Source organism: Bactrocera oleae, chromosome 5 (genome assembly GCF_042242935.1).
Source record: "Bactrocera oleae isolate idBacOlea1 chromosome 5, idBacOlea1, whole genome shotgun sequence".
Taxonomy (NCBI): domain Eukaryota; kingdom Metazoa; phylum Arthropoda; class Insecta; order Diptera; family Tephritidae; genus Bactrocera; species Bactrocera oleae.
This window is the reverse complement of record NC_091539.1, coordinates 42,005,195-42,027,368: the sequence shown is the minus strand read 5'-3', so window position 1 is coordinate 42,027,368 and position 22,174 is coordinate 42,005,195. Positions and strand designations below refer to the sequence as shown.

At 33.4% G+C, this 22,174-nt stretch overlaps 2 protein-coding genes across 11 annotated transcripts in view; both read left to right on the top strand.

The window, feature by feature from the left end:
• Window positions 1-7,970, top strand: part of LOC106617625 (uncharacterized) — a 115,778-nt gene extending 107,808 nt beyond the window's left edge. For 5 of the 6 annotated variants that reach the window (XM_070109648.1, XM_070109651.1, XM_070109650.1 and 2 more), the window contains one exon: window positions 2,718-7,970. The gene's annotated coding sequence lies outside the window, so the exon portion shown is untranslated. Of the gene's footprint in view, window positions 1-708; window positions 830-2,717 lie in introns of all 6 variants that reach the window. The other variant, XM_036366177.2, reaches the window with a different exon arrangement.
• Window positions 7,971-9,267: 1,297 nt separating this feature from the next.
• On the top strand, window positions 9,268-21,537 carry Gapvd1 (GTPase activating protein and VPS9 domains 1). 5 transcript variants are annotated; one of them, XM_070110796.1, is made up of 12 exons: window positions 9,268-9,410; window positions 12,687-12,927; window positions 13,001-13,147; window positions 13,237-13,673; window positions 14,255-15,147; window positions 15,214-15,243; window positions 15,408-18,318; window positions 18,386-18,500; window positions 18,561-19,135; window positions 19,198-19,368; window positions 20,351-20,447; window positions 20,514-21,537. In XM_070110796.1, the coding sequence occupies exons 2-12, from the start codon at window positions 12,781-12,783 to the stop codon at window positions 20,652-20,654; spliced, it is 5,664 nt and encodes a 1,887-aa protein (XP_069966897.1). In that variant the 5' UTR covers window positions 9,268-9,410; window positions 12,687-12,780; the 3' UTR covers window positions 20,655-21,537. The 5 variants fall into 5 exon arrangements, with proteins under 5 accessions (XP_069966897.1, XP_014090424.3, XP_069966898.1 ...); XM_070110797.1 differs by having other exon boundaries at window positions 9,277-9,463; XM_070110798.1 differs by lacking the exon at window positions 9,268-9,410 and adding an exon at window positions 9,689-10,186.
• Window positions 21,538-22,174: the final 637 nt, after the last annotated feature.

Sequence of the window (22,174 nt, the reverse complement as noted above, 5' to 3'; positions counted from 1 at the left end):
TAGATGTAAGAAATTTTACTACAAGGGCAGATAGACAGACATACAAATGCATTGCTCTCATGGTCTTCAATGCCTTCAAAGTTTCTAATAAGTAGTTAATGTGGGTACCTTGTGAAGCTTAGCGATGTGCTCGGTAACTGTATGGTAGATGAATTCATCAAGTGAAGCTCACTAGAGACCGCTTCCCATAGGAGACATATTTCTATCAAATGGGCGTTGAAAAGAGGACTACGACTAGGACGTGAAAATTTCGCGGATTTCTAAAGAACATTAAAACTTCTGCAGTAAAAGAAATGCTGATATTTTACATAATTTGCCACACAATGACTTCATTTTGACCTATCACTTTGTATAGCAGCTATATGCTATAGTGGTCCCATATCGGTGGTTCCATAAAATGAGCATCAAATTTCAGAACGATATCTCGAAAACTCAGGGACTCGTTCGCGTATATACAGACGGACGGACATGGCTTAATCGACTCAGCTTGTCACGCTGATCATTTATATATGTATATATACTTTATAGAGTCTCAGACGTTTCCTTCTGGGTGTTAAAAATTTCGTGGGAAACTTAATGTACCTTTTTCAAGGCCTATACGTCATAAAATACTAAGTACATACGATATTCGACACATTAGATCCCGTTAATGTTTGCTATCATTATTCATTTCACTCGTTCAATATTAACCCAATCTTATATTCATAGGCAATATGCAGTATCTATCTACACATAAATTGACTTGCAACTTTCTTGAAACCAGGGAATGCCATTAGATGTGAAATTAAGAAAGTGCAGTACATCGTCCGAACCGAACATAAGATCAGAAGTACGTGTTTTGTTGATATTCGACAGATGAAGATTTTGTTTGTTCAAATCATGTAGAGATAGTAGACAACAGAGTTCGTAGTGGATCACAATGAGTCGGTTGAGAATTTAAATTTCATCCGCAGCAATTTTAAATTACAATGAAACCTCAAACTAGTCACGTAAAAATAACAGTTTACAACTAGAATTCTCTGAATACTATAATAAGAATGGCGGCAGGTTAATTCCATTATTATACTCTCACAACTTGTTGCTACAGAGTATAATAGCTTTGTGCCCCTCACGGTTGTTTGTAACACCTAAAACTAATCGAGTTAGATATAGGGTTATATATATATAAATGATCAGGATGAAGAGACGAGCTGAAATCCGAGTGACTGTCTGTCCGTCTATCCGTCCGTCTGTGCAAGCTGTAACTTGAGTAAAAATTGATTTATCTTTATGAAACTTTTTACACATATTTTTTGGTACCGTAAGACGGTTGGTATTGCAGATGGGCGTAATCGGCCACGCCCACAAAACGCCATTAATCAAAAACAAATAAATTACTATAACTAAGCTCCGCAATAAGATACAAGACGCTTGATTTGGAATCGGTATATTTCTAACCTAAAGCTGACAACTGACATCTCGTAGAGTATGAACATGTGAAATATACCAGTTTTTCTATGGAAAAAGTTAAATATACTATTTCTGAATAGTTGGACTTTTGTTTCGTATGTTACTAGTTGTAAAGTAGTTCATAACTAGTTGATTTGACTACAAGGATTTTATTGAGGTATATATTACATACTTACATATCTTGAAAATGTGTTCTTGGAAATGAAAATGTACAACTTCATACATATGTATGTAGCTGCGTATGTATGCACATCAAAAATGCAGTTCCGCAACTTGTGCATTTACATATTCTCTGAGGTGCTGTTTGGATGTGTGCTCGCGCGGAGGAAGTGTGAGTGTGAGTTTTGTATGGGCGTGCAACAAGTGAATGTTTTCGGTAGGGTGAATCAAATTAAATCTAAATTTAGAGGAATTTAAAGGACACCTACACATGTAGAAAGGAATATCTATATAAGCGGTGGCTTATATGTATTTACTTATTGTATTTATATGAAGATTTCAGTATGTGTTCGCACACACAAAATGTGCTTAACGAGCAGTGTAATAACGCATTAATTGAAATGTACCGCGCGTAGCGGATTAAACATACCTGTGTACACTATTCGGCAATAGGTTAGACGCACCTGTACTTGGTACTTGGATAAGTATTCAGTTCATAATCATTTATTTTAATTTCGATTAAATAAAAGTTGAAATGCAAAAAATGCATTGGTTATTCAATGAAATTTTGAGAATAATATTCAAAAGATTTCAGATCAAAAAATTAAAATTTTTAATCAAAATAATTGAGATTTTTAAAACAAGAGAAAAAAACGAACTTTCTAGAGTTTTCAAATCTGTAGTTAAATATTCGCAAGCCAACCGACTATCAGCATTTTTTTTCGAGCTTGATGAGAACTTTGATGAGAGAAACATTTTGGCCAACAAAAACAGGTCTGGTAGCAAATAAAACAGTTTATTGAAGACAAAAATTGATGCGTCTACCCTACGACCAACACTGTAGCTGTGCAAGTGTATATGTGTGAATGCGATTATGCTGCAATTGCAGTGTGTACTTATTTATATACACAGAGGTGTATGTGAGTTTTGACTTATTTGCGGTTATACGGCATGTCTTTATGGTATATTTGTACATAGAAGTATATGCGTTTTATTATATATATAAACAGATATATGTGTATTAGCTTGAGCTTAATTGGAATTATGCATTTTTTATTTCACTATTCTGCACATTATTATATATTAAAATTTTCTATTTCCGCTTACAGGATACACCGATAAGATTAAATGAACTAAATAACAACAGCAATAAAAACCTGAAAAAAACAACTGTAGCATCGCTACTGTGCGTTCGCTGCTCTAATCTCCCAAATGCACCATGCACCAATTATTTACGGAATAATTGAAATCACTCAACAAGCAATGGAAATTACTTATACACTCATACACCAATAATCAAACCAAACCAAAAATTAACAATTTGATGAGATGATAAAAAGGACATAATTAATTATTATTAAATCAGGAATTGATAAATTAGTGGTTAAATATATATATGTATTTACAATATGTGTATATGTTTGTATATTTTTGAAGTGCACCCAGCAAATACGCTTACTTACATAACATACATACATACACACATGCATATGCTGTGTGTTTGTGCTATGTATGTGTACGCGTGTTTAATAAGAAATAAATAAGCGACGGTAAGGATAATAAGGAAAGTAATATAATAATCAATGTATGAAAGTAGTAACTACAATTGAAATAAAATAATATAAATTATTATAAATTTTTTATTTAATTTATTTATTTTTTTGTTTTTGAACACAGAGCTCACTTTAACGTAAACAAATTTCCAAGAATTTAGTTACATAATATTCAGTTGCTATGAGAAACAATTACACTGAAGTAACTGTAGAACTGCTGTATAAATGCTCATATTATATATATATACATACATATGTACATATATTTTAGGCTGTCCGTTATTTTCTCTTTCCGTTTCCGTTGTTCCCCCTTAAAAAATAATTGAACATAAATAAGCTCTTTATTTACAGTTTAAACCGTGCCTAAATCGTGTTTTTTTTCCTATGAATACAACATGGCAGTTTTTGAAATTTTTCTTTAAGAAAGTAAACCTTCAACTTTGAAAATTTTCTGCTCTACAAAACAGGTCGTGTTAGTTTTTTCCATAAAAATATTGCATTAAAAGTTATATGCAGTAAATATTATATACCAAATGTACTGAGCATTCATACAATGGTGAATGGTCACAAATGTTTGTATGAAAAAAACTGCGGACAATTTTGTTTTAGAATATCACTTTACTTTCAAAGTTGTAGATTCATTTCGTTGAAAAAGTAAAATGATTTAGGCACAGCTTTAATTGAAAATAAAGAGCTTCTTTAAGTTGGATAATTTTTTTAGGGCAACAACTGACTCTTTAGGGGGTGTTTTCAAAAAAAAATCATCGAACACCCTAATATAGTTGTATATATGTATGTGTGTTGTAATAACCCATTACTATCTAAACAACTTAAAAATATTCAGCTAGATTATCTCGAGTGACTACAAGATTGTGTGAGATTCGAGCATTTCTGAAAATATTTCTAAATGAATTTAGGTGTATCTTTCCGATATTTTAATTTAATATTCCGGTGAAAGGCGATCCAGTCATTCTTGAGTTAGTAAAGGTGTAACCCACCTTATTTTATCTAAATATATGTAGATGTAGTGATTGGCTCATTAGAACCGATAAATTATTCAATATTATTGTTGCGTTAATATTTGGAAGAGCCTCCAAAAGAAGTTTTCAATCTCCCAAATCGGTTCCAAATCGAAACATAAAGTGAGACCAAGTCATTAACTTGATTTTTTCAATCAGAGAAGACTCAAAGAGATGTTTAAATGGGTATTGTCACGTTTAGGTATAATATATGTATGTATTATAACTATCTTTAGACAACACATATATAACTTATTATTAGCGTTACTGACCAATCTAAAACTGTGCTGGATTCCACAGTGAATATTCCGAAATAAACAAATTTGTCGAGAACTGCCAAGTTTTATTTGATGACAGAAAAGACAGAAGTCTAAATTTAGAAATAGAAATTTAGAGTGTAAAACTAAGAGAGCGGAACCTAAGCTAATTGGATTTACGGAATCACTTGATAGCATTATTAAGGAAAATCACAACAAAGTCGTTCTCAGAGCGACATAAAATACTTTGAAACGAGACTATACATATATATATGTCAATATAGTTCTTCGAATGCTCTATTATCCAGGAAGTTTTGGTCCCAAACCTGAAGATACGTGTGTTGAAGTGATTTCTTCGTTGCCAATCGATTTCTTCTTTCGAGAAATGTTATCTCGGTGACTCCAGTATCAACTTTCCATAATTATCCAAATATTTCAATATAACAGTACTCTACTTTATAGGTAGTTGGTATTGTGGTATTTCATCGAAGTATAGCGGTCTGAGAACTCGTAAAATTATGATTGTAACCTTCAGGTAGACACTCCTACACAAAAGCGTTATGCTCAAGAGATAGTAATGGGTTAAATAAATAGTTTTAAAAAAATTAAATATTTTTGTTTTTAACATTTTATGAAGTTATTGCTTTGAAAGCGATAATATTATGGGCTGTAATAAGACTTCAGCTCAAATAAGTGCTTAACATACATTTCTTTTTGCAAGCGAGCTTAATACAGCAAAAGCAAAGTAAAAACAAAATTGTATGCAAATAAAAATTACAATATTTTTAATAAGTTCAACTTAGTAATTATTTATTATTATTTATAATAAAAATTATTATATATAATTAAAGCAAAATTTCCAAAACTAAATTTATTTATTATCACAATTACTTTTAAAAAATGTATATTAAATACTCATGAAATGCTAAGTACATACAAACTTATATATAAAAATATGTAAAATATGACACATATTATTAATCTCGAAACATAGAAAGGTATAGATTTTAGTGAAAACGTAGCGTAAATATTCCTAGACCCTCAGGTGTTGTTTGTTTAACATTTTTCATATACATATGTATGTCATTAAAATATGTTTTTCATATGATAAACAATATTGTCAATGAAAAAACAAACAAATTTGAAGTTACTTACTTTTAAAACTAGCGAATTGATGGTGTTTTAATTATAAATAAAAATAATATGTACAATAAAATATAATTGTAAATTAGCAAAACTTTGATTGCATTGAGATGTACCACGTACCTTACCTTAAAAGAGAACATAAAAAATTATAAAAATCAAATTGAATGAAGTTTACTTAGTAACTAAAATAAAAAAGTAACAAAAAAAAATTGTATTAAGAATAGTTATACATGTATGTTATACTTTTTAAACGTTACTTATCTTAAATATTGATTTGTTATTTGTTAGCTTTAAAATTAGATCTGAGCTTCATAAATTTATTTTTTTTTTGTGTTGTGATGATATAATATAGTTAATCAACAAAATAATTTGAAAAATTGCGGCGTAAGTAAAATGCTAAGTCTAAGCTTTCAAAACTGTCAAAAAGCTATAAACAAAGCATGTGTTTAGCAATCGGTTTTGTGACACCGCCAATTTGCTGATAGTAACCTATTCGATAGCACGATATTTTTCGATAATTAGTTGCGTTCTCATAACACATATACATAATAATGGTTGGTAATTATCTTAAATTAACGCGATTTACTGTTCCCGTACATAAATAGCCATTAAAGTATGAGAAATTAAGAGAGTAAATCAACAGTTGCTTTTGGTCGAAAGCTGAGAGCTTTTGCTAGAATTTTTTTTTTTATTTTAGAAAACTGTAATTAAGAAAATGAAAATGGAAGAACTACAGCCACTTGAAAACAAATATACAGGAGTGAAATAAAGTATTATTTCTAATAGCAGATACTTTCTTTTTTCTCGAGATATTTTTGATCGATAATTATTATAACAAAAAAAATGCGAGAATGCAGGCTTTGTTTATAATTACTATATATGTTTGGCAGTTTGTTTTGTTTATGACTGCGCGTGTTGGAAATTTGTAAATATAATTCTGAATACGAATATTTATTTTTTTTAAACTCACAGTTCGTAATCCGCAATTATAAAACTGAAATTTTAAATTACATATATCTATATAACTGTATTTTTCTCTTCACCTCATATTTTTAAACAAAGCTCAACAGATTTGTTTTCTTCTTCTTCTTTTGGTCCTGGCAAGCGCTGAAGAATTTCTCCTTCACTAATTTTTTTATAAGCGAGAGACTTTTCGTTTACGCCTTGATTCAACTTGATGGCTGGTGATTGCTATTTTCTTATCAAACACAACTAATGCCAAATTAAATTTTTTATGAAAAATTATATAAATTATATTATTTTTTATTTATTTTGTTTAGTTTTTTTTTTGTATTATAATAATTGCCAGTCCTTATAACTATAACTAATATATAAGGATACTTCTTCAACGCACAGAAAAATATGAAGACATGTTTAGTAAATATTTAAATATATTTATATAAGAAAAATATTCAGCAGAGTTGCTCTAACGACTAAGCAAACATACTACTTACGTAAAAAAATAATCGTAACTAGAAAAAATCACATTAGATGGCCGAATGCTATGAAAGAAGTATTAAGAAAATATATGTACATACGTATAAGCCCATTCATGACCACTGGAGCCCCTAGCTGAATGATGAAGCATAGGTAAGCATATCGTGCAATTCTGTTAAGTCACAATAAGATGAATATAGCGATAGATTTAGTTCCATATATGTATTTATCAATATGTATGTAGCAGGTAACATAAATTATGAAGAGAAATTTCTTAATTTTAAAGTCGCTGGACGACAAAATCTTATAAAATGCTGTTTAGCGTTAAATTTCGCGTTTCTTTTACGAGTAAAATTACAAACACATATAAGAAAACACAAAAAGAAAAAAACAAATATTTATAAGTGAACGTAAGAACAATCAATGTTGCAAATTTTACCAACTTTCCATTAGAAGGTTAAATATTTATATAAAATAATGTTCAAATATTCATAATTAAAATAAAAGTTTTGCATTTATAAATTTTTAACTTTCTCCACTTTACAAAGAAATCATAAATATTTTGTGTACGTGTGTGTTGTTTTCAATAACATTTAGCGGTAATTGAAACTTTTAGCAAGTAAATAAAAAATTTAAAAGCAATTCATTAAAAAAATTTACATGAAAACAAAAATAAAAATGAAAAACTGAAAATAAATAATAAACGATTGCAATATTTACGTAACAAAAAATAAATAAATAAGTCAACTCTACAACTGTAAAAGGTATTAATATTTAGAAAAAATTACGTTAAATATAAAAATATATGTTTATGTGTATAAAAAAGAATATGCGTATAATTATAAGCAAAAGTATCAGACATACTTTACATTCATACAAACCTACGAACGTCATCGTGAGAGTCATAACGGGCATGCTGTCATAGGCAGGCGAACGTCGAAAAAAAACAACATCAACAAATACACGAGCAAAATATAATTGATATATTTTTTAGTATTATAACTATTCAGACCTATTGTACTTCTAAAAACCAAAAAAAAAAAAAACAAGAAAAATATAAAATGCAAACTCGATAAAAAATTGTGGAGTTTCTTTTATTATTAATAATTATTATTAAAACTTTAAATGTGAATTAAATAAACGTAAATGTTGAAACAAATTTAACAACAATAACTCTATAAATAGTCATAAATATTGATAACCATGGACACTAATGTGCTGTTAGATCGATTAGAGCGTATGGAATATTAATGGTGTATAAACAAATAAATATTGCTGCGAGAGGATTAACAATTTCAGTATGAAACAAAAAACAAAATTGTGGTTTTATTTATCGATAAAAAATATAACTGTAATAACAAAGCAAGTGAGTAAGATTATTTTGAGTAAATAAACAACTCTATTAAGGATTATTGCCAACCAAAAAAAAATATAGAAGTTTACATGGAAATTTGTTTAAACAACAGTTTTTATTGCAATGAGATTTTAGAATAAAGCAAAATTATGCTTTTACTTTTAAAACTATTCGACTTCCCTTAACAATAGTTGCCGGAATAATTGAATTTCATAATTTAATATCATAATTACATACTTAATATCATAATTTAAATCATATTTTAAATAAAAATATAAAAGGAAAGGAATTGTATTCTCACAATAAAAAATTATTAAACAACCTTTATCGAACTATTATGATCTTAGCAATCTTCTTAAACTTCGATGGTGTAGCTATCGATTGTAAGCCAAACTTAAACTGGCAACAATGCTGTTAAATGGCGATTTAAAAATTACTTGTAGAAATACTATCAACAAAATATATTATTTATTAAAGAAAGTTATAAATTAACAAATACTTCAAATATATTATTATTCATGTACCATATTCATGTATCATATCCTTTATTTCCATGGCGATATGTATCAAGAATCCACTGTAATATTCTCGGAGATAAGAAATGGAATGAAACAGAGTTACACATGTAAAATCTAATTATTTAATTTTTACAAAAAAAAAAAAACAGTTTCTTCATATATATTCGAAAAGTTCCTCAACATATTTGTGCAATAAAATGTTGAATAATTTGCTTATAAATTCCAAATATTTAGATATATATCTTCAAGTATGTGTTCTTTAATTTTTATTATTATATATTCAGTTTGGCGACCACCCTATGTTGCAAATATTCAGTTCATCTGCATTTCATAACGTTCCGCAGTTATTTTTCTACAACTCTTTAATTCCCATAATTGCTTTTATCTGTCAAAAACATTAGTCGTCTGGTTGAGGTTTTGCAAAATTTATTTTTTCCTTTTAAAAGTCGCAGTTTAAGTTTACAAATAGTTCCAAAAATGCATTTTGCTTAAAATAAAATTAACAAAAAATATATTATGTAAATACATATACCGTCAAAATATCAAATAATTTGTAAAGTGTTGTGCAATGGCAAGTGGTGGCTGCATACTATGAAAAATGCCTGTTTCGGAAATTAGTGTTCAAGATTATTTAAAAAAATTACATATATAAATTACTGTATTACTATAATACACAATATTTGATTAAAAACTCCCAAAATATATGAATATATAAGAACATACTTACATACATACATATATACGTATATGTATATAATTGAAATATGTTTTTTTTACATTTACCACATCAATGCTTTTATTTATTAATATGTTTATAAGTCGTCATAGTAAAACATTTGTACAAATATATACACTCGGGCTTATTATATATGGTACTATCACACACAGCATTCGTACAAGAAATCTAAACGAGTTTTTGGTCTCCCAACATATATATTTATGGTATTCAATTGTTTTGTAAGAGAATTAAAATTATTGCAACACTTTGTATACAAATAACGACGTTGTAGTTGTAGATATTTGCTTTGCTCTATGTAAATGCATATTTAGCTTCGGTGTCATTTGGCTTACAACTGCGAAAGCAGCAAATTTCTATTTTCCCTTTGCCAGTTAATAATTTTGATGTATTTAGTGTTTGTAGTGATTCAAAACAATGATTTAATACATTTATTATCCAATTACAAAGCATAAGCGACAATTTATTATTTCTTGTGCAAAAAGTTCGAAAAGATACTTTGTTTAAATCTAAGGGTCGGCTTTAGTTTAGCATCCCACGATTTCAGGGTTAAGAAGGGTATGGTTGGATAGAGGAGATTTTCCAGATCACGAATATATATATCTAAGAGCATTGCTTTTAAATGTATTCTTTTTGTAGTGTTTTTGAAAAGCTTTGCATCCGCATTCCCCTTTATTCGAGTTTTGTGAAAACTAATTCAACTAATGGTCATTGGCATTGACGATATAAATATTTATGTATAATATTTTATATAGTGGAGATAGTTTTATAACCATTTAGGGTTATTTACATCTGTCGACAAAGTAAATTAAAAGGGCAAGGAAAATTGTATGGTAATAATTTATATACGTAATTGCATTCTGTACTAATTATAAAATACTACAAATGAAGGCAACCGTGAAATATACATTTGTTTGCCGACAAGTAAATTAATTTGACTGTTAGTTTCCCATAAAAACAATACACATATGTGTTGGCATATATTTATATACATATATTAATGTATATATTAGTCGTGAACATTGCTTAACATTTTCACGTATGTTTAAATGTAAGTGTACTAACTAAACACAATTCAAATTCTATTTGGTATTTAACACAACAAAAAAACGAAATGCTCTGTTTATAAGATAAAGTGAATCATATGAAAGCTCTTAAGAAAATTTCCTGAATAATTAAGTAAACAACATGCTTAATATAAAATAGAAATATCAACACATACCTGATATTGGTCTTCAAACTGTTTATATCTGTTTACTGTGCTAAGTTCAATTACTAGTGTTTTTTCCATGTACGTTTTGCTAGGTTATTTACTTTATCCATAACTTTTTTTTAAGCATAAGCATAATTGTAAGTTCGAAAAATGGTGCAGGAAAATAGGTTTACAAACTAAAATGTTCAATGCGAATAGTTTCAATAACTAATAAAAATGCTTAAAGTGATATTTTTTTAAAATAAAACAAAGCTAACAACTACGTTTGAAGACGACTGAGACAATTGCTTGCCCTACGAATACAAATGTTTAAGTATATTCTTAAAATATAAGTTTATATGAATATATATTTGTTTAGCAAGTATTCATTGATGTCTACATTTTTCTTCGATAATGCAGATAATTCAAAGTCACGAATCGGTGTGAAACAAATTGTTTGTTGACTAATGAGTCGTTCATATTATATAATTACTCACATTATTCGTATTATAAATTAGTCTTTATTTTCCTTAGGTAATACGGTGCTATCTGTATGTATTGACGTAAAATCAATTTTTTGTGCTCAAAGGTTGTAATATTAGTAAAAAGAAATTCGCAAATTTATGTCTAAGTGATGGTTACATATAAATATAATAAAAAACGATAAATAACAGGTTTTACCCTCACTTATTAAAGACCTTGTGAATAAGTTTCCAAACACAAACATTTGTTAACTAAAAAAGTTCTTAACTATACTAACAACATGTTACTGATGCAGATCTCGGTACCAGTTGTTTAACAAATATTACAATTCTTGTTTTAAGAAATAATTACAAATACAAATACATAAATAATTGTGTACTCGCTCATACCACACAAATGTAAGCCACTGGAGCAAGTAGTGCCAGCATTACTTCAATTTGTAATGTTAAAGCCAAAACTCGTTGTAAAACCCTTGCAGACAATTTATTGCTAACCCATATTTACGGCAGTCGAGTTTGCATAATCGGAATGGAATTTCGAGTTTAAGTATACTTTCAAGGAGTGTTGATTTGACATCAAGCTTTATACTGCTACAACACCAACAATAACTCTTGCCTTACAATCTTAGTATACATAATGTAATAGAAACCAAAGCGGCAAATTTCTAAAGTTATTTATTAAGACTTCTTGTTCTTTCAATGTTGCCGAAATCGAATCCTATTCACTCTATATTCTATATATAATATATTAATGTGTTCTATTATTTTAATCCAAACTTAAACAGGAGTTCTGCTATATTTCTCATATGTACTTACATATATTAATTTGAAAATCAGATTAACCTCATTCGACTATTAATGGAAATTATATTGTTTTTAAAGCACACATACAGAAAATATAATATATATATATATATATATATATATATATACATACATATTTTGTGTGTATTCACTTCCTCATTTTTTAACAAAGGCAACCGGCAGACATAGTATTTAATTTTTCAATAAACAATAATTACAAGCATTCAAATATTCATACAAAAAAATGCGGACGACTTCCCTCTACATGACATTATCAAATTCATTTAACCTGTGGGTGTCAGCGTGTTTTTTGGTGCCTATCCGAGAGATAACAGAAGCTGCTTCATCACTTTGATTTTATATACATATGTATGTATTTATGTGTGTACTCTTCATTCATATTAAAAAATTGTGTGGGCGTTATGCAAGTTTCCTTCTGGTTCATATCTGAAATATTTAACAAATTCCAAGTTCAACACATTATTTGCACAACACAACAATAGATTTTCAAATAGCTCGATGAATTGTTTACAGAATAGTGCAAATTAACTGAAAGTATAAACCATTGTTTCAAATTTAGCTATCAATGTAATGGAAGTGTACGGCGACTAAGAAAATTTTAAATTGACTGGATATTTATACAAACGTAAAGCGAACTACAAAAAAAAAACAAAATGGAACCGAATTCGGAGGACAATCTCTTGGAGATTATGGATTTGGCACGCACTTTGCGCCAAGAGCAACTCTTCATACAACAAGAACAAGCCGCCTTTGCTCAATTCACAGAATCACTATCGGAGAACTCGGCCGCCATAACAAAGGTAAAATCATGATTTTTTTTAACTGTTGGCACATCTGTCATTATTAATTAATGTTTGCATAACTTATTTGCAGTTGGCATATATATGCGCGCAACAAAGGCAGAATCTTAATGATTTGATCACGTCTCGCCCAGAGGCCGGCCCTAGTATTTGCTGTCGGCGTGCAAAGAACTATGAAAACGCTAAATACATTGATGCAAAAAAAGTGCTGGACTATGAAGTAAGTTAAGTGGCTTAATTGTTTGTTTGGCCACCTTTTATTTAGTTGCTAGTTAACAAAATTATAATTTATGTGCTTTTTCGCTGCAGCATGCCATTTCCTATGAAGAACTGTTCAATCACCTCTATCGTACACCTTATCTGCTCGCACTTTCACTGGCCACCGGTGATCGCATTGCTGAGATAACACCACAGCACCTTAGCTATGTCATACACACCATATCGGCGGGACTCTATGGCAATGCCATCAATACGAAAGATGTGGAAATGATTTTGAAGCTTTTAAGAGAACTTATTGAAATACAAATTGTGGTTAGTGATAATCCGCGTAATTTGCTACGTGCAAATTCGTCGGCTTTTGCGCGTCTCTATCACCGTTTGAATGAGTCAATGTTTTCGGCGAAAATCTTTCTAACAGCGGCATTGTTTGAGCCAATAATGGGTGTATTGAGTGACACTGACAGTTTGCTGGATGTGGATCCCAGCAAAGTGGTGGAGAATTTTAGCAGCAAAGAGCGCTTGAAAAGGTAAAATTAGTTGTAAGTTTAAATAATTTTTTATTTCATTTAAATACTTCAAATTTGACTATTTCGAACTGCGCATAAATTGCAATTACTTTCTGTAAAATATTTCCTATTATGAATACATTAATGTTACTATAACAATTATAAAACCAGTAATCCAGAAAGTTTATAGAATAAATTGAGATTGAAAAATAATGAATACGCCTCTGTAATCGTAATTGTTAATTTCTTGATTACCATTATTGTAGTCAATATCATATACTTATTTAATTACAATTACTGTAATTATTAACTTTATTTAATTACAATTATTTTAATCGTTATCGATTTGGATTGTTGTCCAAAGCAAAGGTACAATTTTCGAAAAAATTGTGCAGATCGGACAACTATAGCATACCGCTGCCATACAATCTGATCTATCAAAATCAAGTTCTTGTATGGAAACCTGTTTTTTTTTATTTGTGAAGGGTATTTATACAACCGAAGTTAACGGTTTTTCTTTTACAATTATAGTTGTGGTAATCGTACTCTAAATATTCCAGAGCTCTGTTTTAAAGTAATCCTTCTTTGTTTTAACATTCTAGATTTGGCGCTGAAGACTCGAATAACTACCAAGAGAACATCAATAAGTTCCACAATGATATCATAACAAAGCTGCATGTTATGGCTCAATCATTTATTGACAGTTTAACTTTCAATTGGTCACTTTTTCCATCAACCCTACGCTGGCTGGTACAAACCATGTCCCACCAACTGAAGCAATCACATTTCTCGGAGAAAATCATCAATGAAATAATCACTGATATGGTTTTCACACATTTCATTTGCCCAGCCATAGTTAGTCCAGACATAATGGGCATTATCGATGCACCTATACCAGAGCAGGTTCGCTTCAATCTCATACAAATCGGACAAATCATACAAATGCTCGCCTTGGCCAAACACGATGATGTTGATGCGAAATTCGCACAGGTTCATGCTAAATTCGAATCGAATATGGTTTCACATTTGATCGATTTATTGCTGATGAGTCAATCCGGTGAAGATGTGGTTGCCATACTCTCACAACAAAGTGATTTTGATCGCTCCCATTTGCTGAGTACGCAAAGTGAACTTGCATATTTTGTACAATTTTATCGCATACTCATGGCCAATGATGACTTCGAACCGCCACCAGAAGAGCGACAGAAACTACAGAAAATACTCTCACATTTGCCGGAATCTACAGCTGAGCTGAGTCAGCGTTTACAGTCGAATGGCGCAGAGGTAGCCGGTGCATTGCCTATGAATGGAGAGGCAAGTGGACACAAAGAGCGCTCCAAACAAGGTTTCATGGGTCTAAGCAAAGTAACAAAGAACAAAATTGCCAAAAGTATGAGCTTTAGTACAAATAGTAATGCAGGCGTGGATGGAGCAGCAGCATCAGCCAATGTTAATGGGTTAACAAATGGCGGTGGGCACGCGGGATTGGGTCAAGGTAGGCTTGTTTTTGGCTTAAGTGAGGTTATGTTAATTTTGTTCTTGTTAATCACAATATTTGCAGTACTAAAGAAGAGGATTACCTTCTACAGACGTAATGAATTTTTTATCTTTATTATAACCACTTAGTTAGGATTTAGTTAGCTAAGCTAAATAAACACTGACTAGTGTTAGTATTGAAAGTTATTAGTTATTTTGTTGCACACACCCTGTTTGTATCAATTTAAATTAATTTTCGTTCATAACTCCATCACACAGCTCACATACATGATAATCATAACGGTAATAATGGCAGCGCTGGCGTATCTACGAATGCATCCGTCAGTTCGAATAGTTCATCGCCGATACGCGCTATAAATATGACTGACGTTCTCGACAATGAGCCAATACTTGTCTTCAGTATTTATAACGGTGACGAGCATAAATTACAACCGCTCACTGAAGAGGAAGTGCTGAAGATGAACTGCATTGGCCAGGATATATCCAACGGCGAAGCACTACTCGTCGATACGGGCAGTGTTAATCTAGACAACACCATTGACAAATCATCCTCCGTGGCCAATGGTTTCGATGGCATGGACAACATGAGCGATGTATTACGTCCGTTGCATTCGAAAACCACACGTTTCTCACTGTCGCATGACGACGCGTCGATAGGCAATTCGGACAATCTGGAAGCGGTTAGCGAAGCGCCATCCAACCACTCCGTCACCAGCTCACTTGAATTGGAGGAAGAAAACGATCAGAATGACAACTTGTCCGACATGGTGTCGGCGAATGTTTCTGGGCGCGGTTCGCCCAATATAAGCGGTCGCGACACACCCTCATCACAAGTGACCGATGGTGAATCGGTGCATAATGCGCTGCCAACACCACAGATGCAGAAGCTTATATCAAAAGCACGTTCCGATATTGAAGATAAATTTTGTAAATTCGAAATAAAGAAATTCGAAGGCGATGAAACAGTCTCGATCATATCAGACACTTGGTCCACTGATGTGCTGGCGAGCGATTCCGAAACTGTGGATGCCAGTGAACGTGAACGTGATCGCCATTTCTCTACACCGCTCATTCCATCAGCCGTTGTCTTACCTGGAGACAACAATTTTGATGTGCTAACTGGTGCGGGCGTCATGCGTCCCGTCTTTTTAGATGTGTCTGATCAACGTTCCGAGTCTAATTGGAGCACCGATGTGCTGGCCAGTGATTCCGAAAAGTTTGCCGAAGTAGATACGGATGACAATTTGAGCATTACCGCCAAATCGGACATAACAGATTCGGGCGCACGTTCGGAACAGGAGCGCGATCAGTTGGTTGCCGCGATATCTGCAGCACACACACGACGCATTCCGAATTCACCTTATTATACAGCGCGCAATGGCAGAACATTCCGTGCTGCGACCGCCACGAATTACAATGCCCCAACAGGTGGCAGTGCAGCACTTAATGGCGCTGGGAAGGTGGCACGAGCAGCGATCGTCAATGCAGGTAGTGAAGATGGCGGCGCCGTGGCAGCTGATGGCAGCCATGGTAGTGGTAGCAGCGATCATTCTCAAGATGATTCAGCTTTCTATGATGCGGCGAATTTGTATGATGAGGCCGCAGCTGCTGTTAAGGCCGAACAGGAGGCTACAGCGCACTACGCCGGTCTTTCCTCATTGGCCCGCAGTTCAGTGCGCACTACTAATCAGTATAGCGGCGAAAATAACTTTCAACAAGATTATAAAAGCAGCAGTGGCAATTCTGATTGCAAAGAAGCCTTTTTGGGTGCGCCACGCATACGTCGGCAAACGTCAGCCGAGAGCAGCATCTCAAATCAGAGTGTAACATTTGAAGATGCAGCTGGATCAGCGGGTGTGATTGCATGCAAACCGCCAAAGTCGCATCATAAGGGTGGTATGAAAAAGAAGAAACAGCACAACAACAGCGGGTCTAGCAGTCACAAAGATTTAATAGATTTTAGTGATTTCGGAGAGGAAGAAAAACCACCTATGTCGGTAAGAGCCATCACACAAGACATTTCAGCAGTTCCAACGCAATCGCCGCTCATTGATTTGTTCGTCGACGAAAACGTCGAACATCGGCATGCAACGAGTGAGGCGCGCAACGCGAGCTTTGACGGTCGACGTAATGGTATATTGGCAATGAAGGGTAACGGCCACACCGACTCGACGGGCAGTCATGCGTCGGTGCCAGTGTTGCGTCGCCATCAGAGTCTCAATTATGAAAATCACGAACTTATGATCAGCCATGTAGTGAATTCCACGAAACGTTTAACAATGATACCGAATTTGTCACAAACCGACGACGCCAAGAGTCAACAACAACAACAACAGATTATGTTGCTCTGCGCGAAAACGGAGAAATTGCAGCTGAATGACACCGATAACGGCACGAGTGAAAGCGTCACCGCTTCCACATCACGCACCACACTCTCGAACAACACGTCTGGCATCGCCACCGGCAGTGCTACGACCTCGAGCTTAAGTATTACTGCAGGCAGCATGAGCAGTTGCCAGAAACCGACCAAATCCACCGGCGCCATACCGAAGAGCATCAGTTTCGACGCGTCGGCCGACAAGAATACTAATAGCCAAAATGATGGTGCCGCAGGTACCTCCAATAGTGCCGGCGCTAATACGCGCCATTTACCCACGCACCGCAATGCGCGTGTACTACACCCTAATTTAGGTGCACATATCTCCACTGGTGCCAATAGCAATTCCGGTATATTCAACAAGTTGAAGCAAGGTATTTTCAAGCACAGACGTGGCAACAAATCACACTCGCGCCATCCGACGCATCTACATAACGGTCTTGAAAGTGTGGATGCTGGCAGCGCGAATGGTGAGTACACGCCACACACGACTAGCAGTCGCAGTGTCTCGTTCAGCGCCAACACCTCGGAAATGTCCTTCGACATAATTGGCGTCGGTAGTGTTTCGGCTGGTGTGCGCAACACCTCTGCAACTGGTGCTGACAATGTTGGTGCCACTGGCGGCATGGCGGCCAGTTATTGCGATATTAACGAGGATATTTTGGCGAAATACCGCCGCAAGGTGAGCAGCTCGAGCGAAGCGACAAACTCCGACTCAATGGGCAACTGTTTGACGAGCGCAGTGGGCGCAGCATCTGCGAATGAACGCAAGCTTTCAGATGTCGAGGCAAAGTGAGTAAATTGCAAACCTTTTTTGTGTTTCGTTTATAAAGAACTCCTTTTTCTCTAAATTTCACAGATCACCAAATACTTTGCTGCATGATAAAACACTTGCCTTTAATGTGATCAAGAAGAAAATACGTACTGTGCTGTCAAAGACTGATTTACACACCGGCGATTTTCGCCATACTACTGTAAATACATTTAAGCCATCAGTTGCATTCGCTTTCATAAACTTTGCTTTCGTATTTCAGTACACCAATGCCTCACCTTTGCTCACATATCTACAAATTCAATTGGCGCAAGCGCTGAATCTACAAAACTTCCAACAAATATCCTACGTCTCTGAAGCCATCCGTTGCATTTCCACACTCGAACGCAGCCAGCACAACCAATTACTCGAAGAATTGCAGCAGGATATACAAAAGCGTCAAAACTACTTACAGTATTTAATGCGATATCGTCAAAATCAACTGCTAATGATGGAGAATATCGAACAGTTCGAGACGCGCCTGCGCAGCGAAAGTGTCACATGCAATCGTTACCTAATGGCCGTTTGTGTGCGTCTATTCTTTGAGAAACGCCAAGCAAAGTTGGCTGAGTTTCAAGAGGAGTTTGCACGCCTCACAGTCTCGGATGATAAAATCGACTTGATTGAGGAATTCGTCGATGGACTGATGGAGGAGCTGCTAACACCGGGCGCCATATTGCATGGCATGCCAGAGTGGCAAGCACAGGAGGCGCGCCTATCCATCGAACGCATACTGCTAACGCGTCTATACCAGCAGGTGATGTTCCCCAATGAAGATGCCGATTTGTCGCGAGACACGTAAGCGAAGTGAGCTAATAGCTGCTTATATTTTATTTTCACCGTTTCCTTCTCGTTTGTAGCGTACTTTCGGAGCATATCAGTAAGCTACAGCGTGTGATTAGCCCTTCACATCCGGCACTTTGCATTCCACAAGCATATCTTTCCGAAGCACCTTGGTCCTTTTCCCAGCAACAGCTCTCCTATATATCGGCATATAAAACACCGCGAGAAAAATTGCAGTGTGTTATTAGGTAAGCAAGGTTTTTGTAATTCTGGCTTTACGTTGTTATTTATAAGCGATTCACAACAACAAAAACCTGAGAGAGTCTCCAAAAAACAAGCACCGTCATTATCGCTAGTGTTGTTGTTGTTGCTGGTGTTTGTACCCCATCTTTCGTATGACTAGTAGCCCGTTTAGTACTTCGCTCAACTCTGGTCGCTTATTTTCAAAGGGACAATGTCACATCCCAAGTCGGTTCGGAAAGCTCCGTTAGGGTTTTATATAATTTACCACCTGCTTGTAAATCAACCAGTGGACATGAGAGTTGCATAACATCCCCGATTAGGAGATAGCTGCTGATGTTGTTGTTATTGTTATCGTAGCAGCAGGAAAAATTCCTTTAGTTTGAAGTTGACAATTCTTGTACAGAAATTTCAGGTCCGTTCCGGTTATATAGGTCCAACTATCATCGCGATTCTCAAGTTGTTTCTAGACATCTGATATAATAACCTTCGCAGAGTGTTTACTCTTTATCTTAACTGATTTTGTTAGTAATTAATTTTTATTTTCCTTTTCACTTAGTTTCGAGACAGGGTTGCATTAAAGAATAATTAAATTTACATTTGAATCAATTTTTTTTATTTATTGTTTATCAAAAATAATTTTCAAATGTCTAATCCCAATATACAATTATTACAATTTAATCCCAATTAGAAATGTGTAAATCTTTCCTTTTTATCCCTTTTATTCCAGCTTTTAATTCGATAAAAAAAATTTTATATTACGGCAATTTTTAACTTAAAAAATATTTTTTCAATTTTTAATGCCAAACATCTTGATTTTTAATCCCAAAATGGGGAAAAATGTATTTTTTAACCCTAAAATTGGAATTAGAAATTGAAAATCTATTTTTTTGTTTTAAACCAAAAATGTGTAAGCAAAATATTCGCAACCTTGCTTTTGACACTATTTATTTATAGTTTTATCTAAATTTTTGTTGTCTCAAATTGCAGGTGCATTTCGAGTATTATGAGTTTGTTACACATGTCGAGCGGTCGTGTGCCAGCTGCTGATGACATTTTGCCCGTTTTAATTTACGTCTTGATTATGGTGAATATTTTGTCCACAACAAATAGCAATTATAAAGTGTTTAATTTATCTTAATTCTGCACACAGACAAATCCACCCTTTCTGCTGTCAACAGTTGAATATATTACTTGCTTTATTGGCGAGAAGTTGGAAGGCGAAGAACAATTCCATTGGACGCTCTTCTGTTCCGTGGTGAAATTTATCAAAACAATGGATTACTTGGATTGAGCGAACTCTTCCATATAAGCTACTACTAGTTTAACAAGGTTTCTGTTGCACATTTGTTAATTAATAGTTTTCTGTTTCTAACGATAAGCTCTATTCCAAATTTATTATTATTTTTATTGTGAATGTATTGTCTCAGTTAGTCGACTGGTCGAAATCAAGAGCATCCTTAAAGCAATAATAATGTAATATATATACATACATACATGCATACATACATATATGTATCGAGTTGATAATTGTTGAACTGTTAAGTTTTTTCTTCTGTTGTTTATGCGCTATATAAAGGCAATTAGTTTTAAAATGTTTCATTGGAATTAAGTACACATAATATCGAGATGTAAATTTGTAAACTTGCATGTTTTAAAATGTATCTCTTGCGTTGTATTCGTTGAATGAAAACGTGAGTATGTAGTTTGTTTTTTGAAATCTGCAAACATATGACGATATGCATAAGTGAATAGCTTAAGTTGTAATTATTGTATCTATTTTGTTATAATAAATTAGAAATATAAATAAAGGCTTATTACATACCTACATACATAAAATATACTACAATATATACATATATATATATATATAATATAAACTATTTTTTGATATTTATTAAGCAAATATAAATATATACATAGTATACTTTACCTATACACCATATGTATTACAAACTAACGGCATTCATTAGTATACTCTTTATAATGTGAACAAAACTTGAATAGCAAAAACAGGGTGACAGTAAAGGTAGTTCATACATACATACATACATGGAGTTGAGTATTTTAATTACATATTTTCTTAATTACATAATCATAAACTTAATATAACATATGAAAGTAGTACAATATTCAAAGATATAAATAAAAGAGATACATATGTACATACATACATATATACTTGTAGTACATTCGTTTGGCTACTTCTTTGGAATTTCAAATACCTCTGTGTGGATACACGGTATGTTTATAACTTTCATTCGGTAAGAATAAGTAACTGAAGACACTCTCTTTTGAAGTTTTGAGATCTATATGTTCCTATGACAGCCTGATTTACGTAACGAACTGTTAACTAAAAACTTACCAATCCAAACAGGATTAGATCGCCGAAATAACAGCCCTTGGCCGAATTAAATCCGGGTCAATTCCGGTAACGTAGAACCGGCTGTTGTGGGAATTGAATGGACCGTTAACTCTGCAACGTTCCTCTAAGTTATTTGAAAAAAGGTTTTCTACCGCTACAAAACAACAATAAAATGTCAAAACTGCGACTGATTTGATTAATTATTTAATTTTACTCTAATAAGGGTATCATTTCAGAACGAAATTATACCTGAATTCAATACATCACTAAAACGACTATGTTGTTGTTGCTCTAACGGTTATTCCGACCCTGTTTGGGTAGCAAAGTGTAAGTTAAGTGACATCGAAGTAATCTAACGTGAGGCACAAGAAACGTGCTGTTTGTTGTTGTTGTTTAACGGTTATCTAGTCCCCGGAGACCCAAGAAACAGGCTATTTCGACGGGTTCGG